The following is a 5,420-nucleotide window of genomic DNA, read 5'->3' on the forward strand; positions in this document are numbered from 1 at the left end:
AATGCCTTCACTAGTTTCCTCATTGCGGAAATCAAACTGTGATCTGACAATCTTGATAAGATTCTTAAAAATTTGTCATCTTCGGTTTCACAATATTAAATTGTCATCTTTAAAACAGAAAATGACTGAATAAAATAAATTTCACCATCACAAAGTATGTAGTTTCTTTTTTGGAGTACCAGTTGAACTAGTTTACATAAAAAAATAACCAAATATGTAACACTAATATTGGACAACGGTTTCACATTTATTAATTCAATTAGCAGATGCTTTTATCTGAAATGACTTCCAAGAATACAAACCAATTATCAGTGTTTAAACTGAGGAAAATATTTAATTTAATGAATGATTCAATAGAATGAAGCAAATTTACACATTTGAACTGGATGACTGTATGGGTTTTTCTAACATGGGAGTTTGAAGAACACAGTAAGAGAGAAAAATCCCCTCTATACAGAGGCATTCAAGATCTTTCATATCCTTTTTTGTCTTCCCTCAGGGACTACACTTCTTCAACTGAAACTCCCAGTTTTGAAAACAGTTCACATTCAAAGACCCGAGATGGTCATTGGAAAGGGTTAGTTTTATGGCCAAAGTGACCATTTCCCTCTTTTATGTCGTCTTCTGGTCATTGTCCTGCTGAAATATTGCTGAAACCTTAAGTGTCCTGTAAGATTTCATCAGGTTTTTGGCTAAAATGGTAATCCATGCAGTTTGTGACAGTGCTCCAGTTCAGTTCCCAGGACAAGAAGCAGCAAAGCAGTTTGATTGAACTGACAAAAGACTCGGTGCTTCCAATTATTTTTCCAACAATGAAGAAGAAAAATCCCCTGTCTGTCTTTTCACCACATTGTTTATGGTAAACTCCGTCTATAGAGATAGACAGCTCCAGATATGTAGCCTGTCTCCTGCTCAGACACAGCTCTTTCCCACTTTTCCACCTCACTGACTGTCACCTGGCTCCACTTTCCCTCCTCTTCCATACTCTTCATCACTCGCTCCAGCTCAGCCTTATATTCACGGTTATCAAGGTTTGATCTGGTTGTCATACAGATATAGCCCCCTGTGAACAAAAAAATCATTTGGGTGAATGGTGAAGTGAGGGGAATTTTGTAACTGACATGCTCTATAAGACAAAATATACATATAAAAATATAAAATATACACCCATGAAATGGCATCAGTTCAGGCACAAAACAGGCAACCCAAAAGCATTTAATGGTCTAAGCACAAGAATAATGATACCATGAAAAGGCTGTTAATTTTGCACAACTCATCAAATAAGCCATGGAATTCAGTAATAATTTAATTCAGTAATACAGCAAGGCAAGTTGCAAGTCTTTTCCCTGAGACAAAACCATATAAATCACAGTTTAGGGAAGGAGGAGAAGAGCAAGGGTAAAGGTCACATCCAAAGACTGCGGAGTTTGCTGCTAATTTTAATCTTATAGCAAAAATAACTCATCATATGATCTGTGTTGGTAGTAGTTGTAATAGTAATAGTAGTAGTAATAATGAATGGATGACAGTAAAGTAAAATTGATTTAACCAAATGATTATACACTGAGATAACCACAACAGTGGAAATATGAGCCAATTCTGACCCACTAAATAAAATTAACTTAGATAAGGAGAATTTGAATTGTGCTGATTTACTGTACTGATAACATCCTAATAGCATATTTCAAAATGTACTGGGAAAACACACTTTCCTGTTTGTAAATGTAAACAGAAAAACTGCACTGCATTAGTGCTTTACAGACAGTGTTGAGAAGGCAATAAAAAGGGTAAACTCACCTGGCTTTGTGGCCTGCCAGAGGTCTCTGATCACACCAACTGGAACCTGACCAACACTCAAAGCGCCAACAATAACAACAACATCATGCGTCCCTGCAACAGAGAAGATGACGACATTTATAACATTATCATCATTTTCCTATTGCTAAAGTATATATGAATGAGGTGCTGCGAATGCAGAATGAGGGCCCTTTCTTTTTCCTTTGACTACAAATGACAGGAAACAATGTTCCCTAAGTAGAAATTCATGTTTTGGCTGTTTTGCATATTTAAATAGAAAAGCATGACATTATTGTGCAGTATTACTGTCTGTGGGGATGTATCAAGACTCTGGGAAAGTTCATTACCAGCTTCAGCAGTGAGAGATTCCGGACCAAGCATTTGTCGTCTGAGTTCCTGATAGACCCCCCTCTTTCTGGCCAATTCCAGCATACCTTCACTCCCATCCACCCCAACAAAATGGTTAAATCCCTTTTTCTTCAGCTGCAGTCAACGAGAGAACGATTGAAACAAATTAAGACATTAAACTCATGAGCATCAACAGAGCTGATATGTATATCATCCAGTTTTTCCAAAAAGAACACTCTCCCACTAGTGTACCTCCAAGGAAACCAAACCTGTCCCACAAGCCACGTCCAAAACAGTTGCCTCGGCTCTGTCCCCTTTGAAATATGTGGCAATGCATTCTGCTGCGAGAAAGGGAGCCTGGTACTCCAGTATTGCCACATCCTAAGGGAGAAATCAGTAACTATTTTGTCTTAGTATATTTCTCTGTAATTGCTACAGAATATTTATTTTTAAAACAAACACACATTCTGTTTTGGTAAAAACAAACATGCATACATGAATAAACCCAGTGGTAAGTACTGAGGATTTTCAGTGTCTTGGAGTTCTTGTTATTTTTACAGGAATGAAAACTGTTTATAGCTGATTATGATATAAAAATTGCAACTGAGACAGTCTATGAGTAAATGTGCAGTGGACTGATAATAGTTAAGCGCAACCAAATTAGTGGTAGCATTTACATTTACCACTATAGGGAAAGTCAAACTATGCAAACGCCACTCAAGACCAATTAGCTAAAGGACTTGGTAAAATTTAATGGCCTGAATGAAACACACACACATATCCATAGTTTAGTCACTGCAAGAAGTGACTATCTGACATATGGCTGTTATTCACCACAGAATTGGGAAACAGTTTAGTTAGAGTGAGTCACCTGCTCGTAGTTCTCAGCCCAGCCATTGTAGAAATCAGTTTTGGCTTGTGTGCCCGTGTTTTCATGAGCAGACAGGATCACATTCCTCACATCAGAAAAGCTCCTGGAGGCATCTGCCATTATGGCTTTATAAAAAAAACAAAACAAAAAAAAAACAAGCTTTGTCTGTAGCCCCAGTTGAAAAATGCTACAGTTATATGCTATCTTATGACCTCACCTGACCAATGCTCTAAAAATCATCATCATCATCATTATTTATTTATTTAATATTTTGATAACTTTTCATTCTTATTAGCTAGAGTTACCTTTATGTTAACTAGGCTGAAGGTTATATGTTGAAGCAGGGTTTCATACAATCATGCTGACTTTTGTTTTCTTTTTATACAGTCCTGAAATTCTGTGTACATAAGGTACCTCCCAGAAAGCAGGATGAAAGCTGGCATCAGTGTCAAAGCTAAGTCTGGGAGCTATTTACTGCAATGCTTCTGTCTTTCTTAGAATAATGCAAGAGAAAGCTTGTAAAATCTGTTTTGAGCCTCAGAACTCAGCAGATGTGACAAGATATTTCCCAGTCTCATATAGTGAGTATTAGTAACTTCTGTTAACCTTATTCTCCACACAAGGCTTGTGAGCAGTCCTTGTCACAAATATACATTTAATATAGGGCTGAAAAGTGAGGGTTTAACATAACTCACTATCCAGATTAATTTAAAATATCCAGTGCTAAAACCAAAGACGTTCCATAAAATATTACATCCAGTAGCGGTTCTAGCCTGTATGGCGCCCTGGGCCTCCTTCAGTGCCCAAAGTTGTGCGTCTACCTCCCGCTAACAAACAAAAGCACCATTCTGCACTAACTGTATTTTTTATTGAGACAATTTCGCACAAACCAAAAAAAATGCAACAACTATAAAGTATATAGCAACTAGAAACTATATATCATTGTGTTATAAATGAATTGTGGTTTATTTGGTAGAATATCGTAATGTGACTGATTTTACAAATTGCATTAGTACTATACAAAGCTAGAGGTGCGCTTTTTGATAGATTCCCCCGCTCTCCCTACCTCAGTACCCACTTCGACAAGGGTAACTGACCCACACGGCGACATGATATCATTGACGTGACGTGCAAACGAGCGATAGAAAACCGATCACGCAAATGTCACCATTCCGAATTTTTTTATGCGGACGACCCGTGCCACCCACGGCAAGATGCCGCCCTGTGCGGCTACCCCTGTCGCCCATACCTAAATCCGCCACTGATTACATCAGAATTAAATATTTGGTCAGTGCGATTACAATTAGTTTTAATCAGGCTTGAGGATAATTTGGTGCCTTACCTTAACAGAATAACTTGACAGAAACATATAGATTCTCTCGATGTTAATTTCATACTGGTACATTTATTGCGTAATATCATCTCCTGTCCCCGGAGAGTTTACAGCTATGACTGTAATAGTGTTCTAAAATTTGCTACATTTTCTGAGATCATACACAAATTACCATTAATCACCATATCCTTTATAAAGATATGAGTGACTTTCAGTTGCGCATCACAGCATTAAGAAATAAATGTTATGCCTTAGCTAGCAGGATTTAAAAAAATCGGACTACTTATGTACCTCAAGACTAATTACTTCCAAATCCAGTAAATGTGTCCACGTCAGCGAACGTAACAAAATGCTGATGAACTTCGTTTGCCAAGTGTGGCGGTCATTTGAAAGAGAAGGAATTTGTTTGACTTCGACCCTAATACATAGTCTACGACACGGATGAATTCATAATCGACAGCGTCAGCGCTAAAGTATCAGGTAAACGATAAATAACAAGGTAACTCAGTCGGATACACAATGTGCAACATCAAACTATATTATTCTCCCTCTCTGAAGGAAAGTGTTGGGGCTCACTTTAACATAAATTAAGAATGTATTAATGTTGGCTGTAGCAAGTTCCACGTACTGTCCTAAGCGGTGGGACTAGAGAAACTGCAATATTTACATTTCGCAAAGAAAAAACGATAGTTAGGACCTCGTTCAAACTCTTCTTCTTTTATGACTTGTACTGCGTTTACCCCGCTATGATTAAGCGCACTGCCGCCATCGTCTGGACTGGAAGGTGGAGCAGAGCTCGTAAAAGTTTTTTCATTCAATCTTAATATCACTTAGTTAGATTATACAGATCATATTTGCACATTCTTTGGTCTGAATCATGTCAATATTTAGAAGAGTATTTATTTATTTTTTTTGTGTAATGGGATGACACAAGAGAAAGGACATTTAGGTGGGAAATCTAAAGGAAATGTAAAACATAAATTCACTTGAATCACGTCAGCTGATAACGTCAATTCTTTACAATTAATAGAATAGGTTTTGGACGTCTCTTCTTGTGCTAAACTCCCATGA

The 5,420-nt window shown here is 37.6% G+C and overlaps 1 protein-coding gene across 2 annotated transcripts; it reads right to left on the minus strand.

The window, feature by feature from the left end:
* Positions 1-419: 419 nt before the first annotated feature.
* mettl27 (methyltransferase like 27) lies at positions 420-4,713 on the minus strand. 2 transcript variants are annotated; one of them, XM_030782203.1, is made up of 6 exons: positions 4,641-4,713; positions 3,017-3,141; positions 2,398-2,526; positions 2,145-2,280; positions 1,798-1,890; positions 420-1,063 (listed from the first exon to the last, which is right to left on the minus strand). In XM_030782203.1, exons 2-6 carry the CDS (start codon positions 3,134-3,136, stop codon positions 855-857), a joined length of 687 nt encoding a protein of 228 aa, XP_030638063.1. In that variant the 5' UTR covers positions 3,137-3,141; positions 4,641-4,713; the 3' UTR covers positions 420-854. The 2 variants fall into 2 exon arrangements, with proteins under 2 accessions (XP_030638063.1, XP_030638064.1); XM_030782204.1 differs by lacking the exon at positions 4,641-4,713 and adding an exon at positions 4,359-4,426.
* Between the last annotated feature and the right edge of the window lie 707 nt (positions 4,714-5,420).

Source organism: Chanos chanos, chromosome 8 (genome assembly GCF_902362185.1).
Source record: "Chanos chanos chromosome 8, fChaCha1.1, whole genome shotgun sequence".
NCBI lineage: Eukaryota > Metazoa > Chordata > Actinopteri > Gonorynchiformes > Chanidae > Chanos > Chanos chanos.

Coding starts and splice junctions, on each gene's coding strand:
- mettl27 (XM_030782203.1), bottom strand. CDS start 3,136: ATGGCAGATGCCTCCAGGAGCTTTTCTGATGTGAGGAATGTGATCCTG. Junction 1,891..2,144: donor ATCTCTCACTGCTGAAGCTG/GTAATGAACTTT, acceptor TCTCTGTTGCAG/GGACGCATGATGTTGTTGTT. Junction 1,064..1,797: donor CTGGCAGGCCACAAAGCCAG/GTGAGTTTACCC, acceptor TTTTGTTCACAG/GGGGCTATATCTGTATGACA.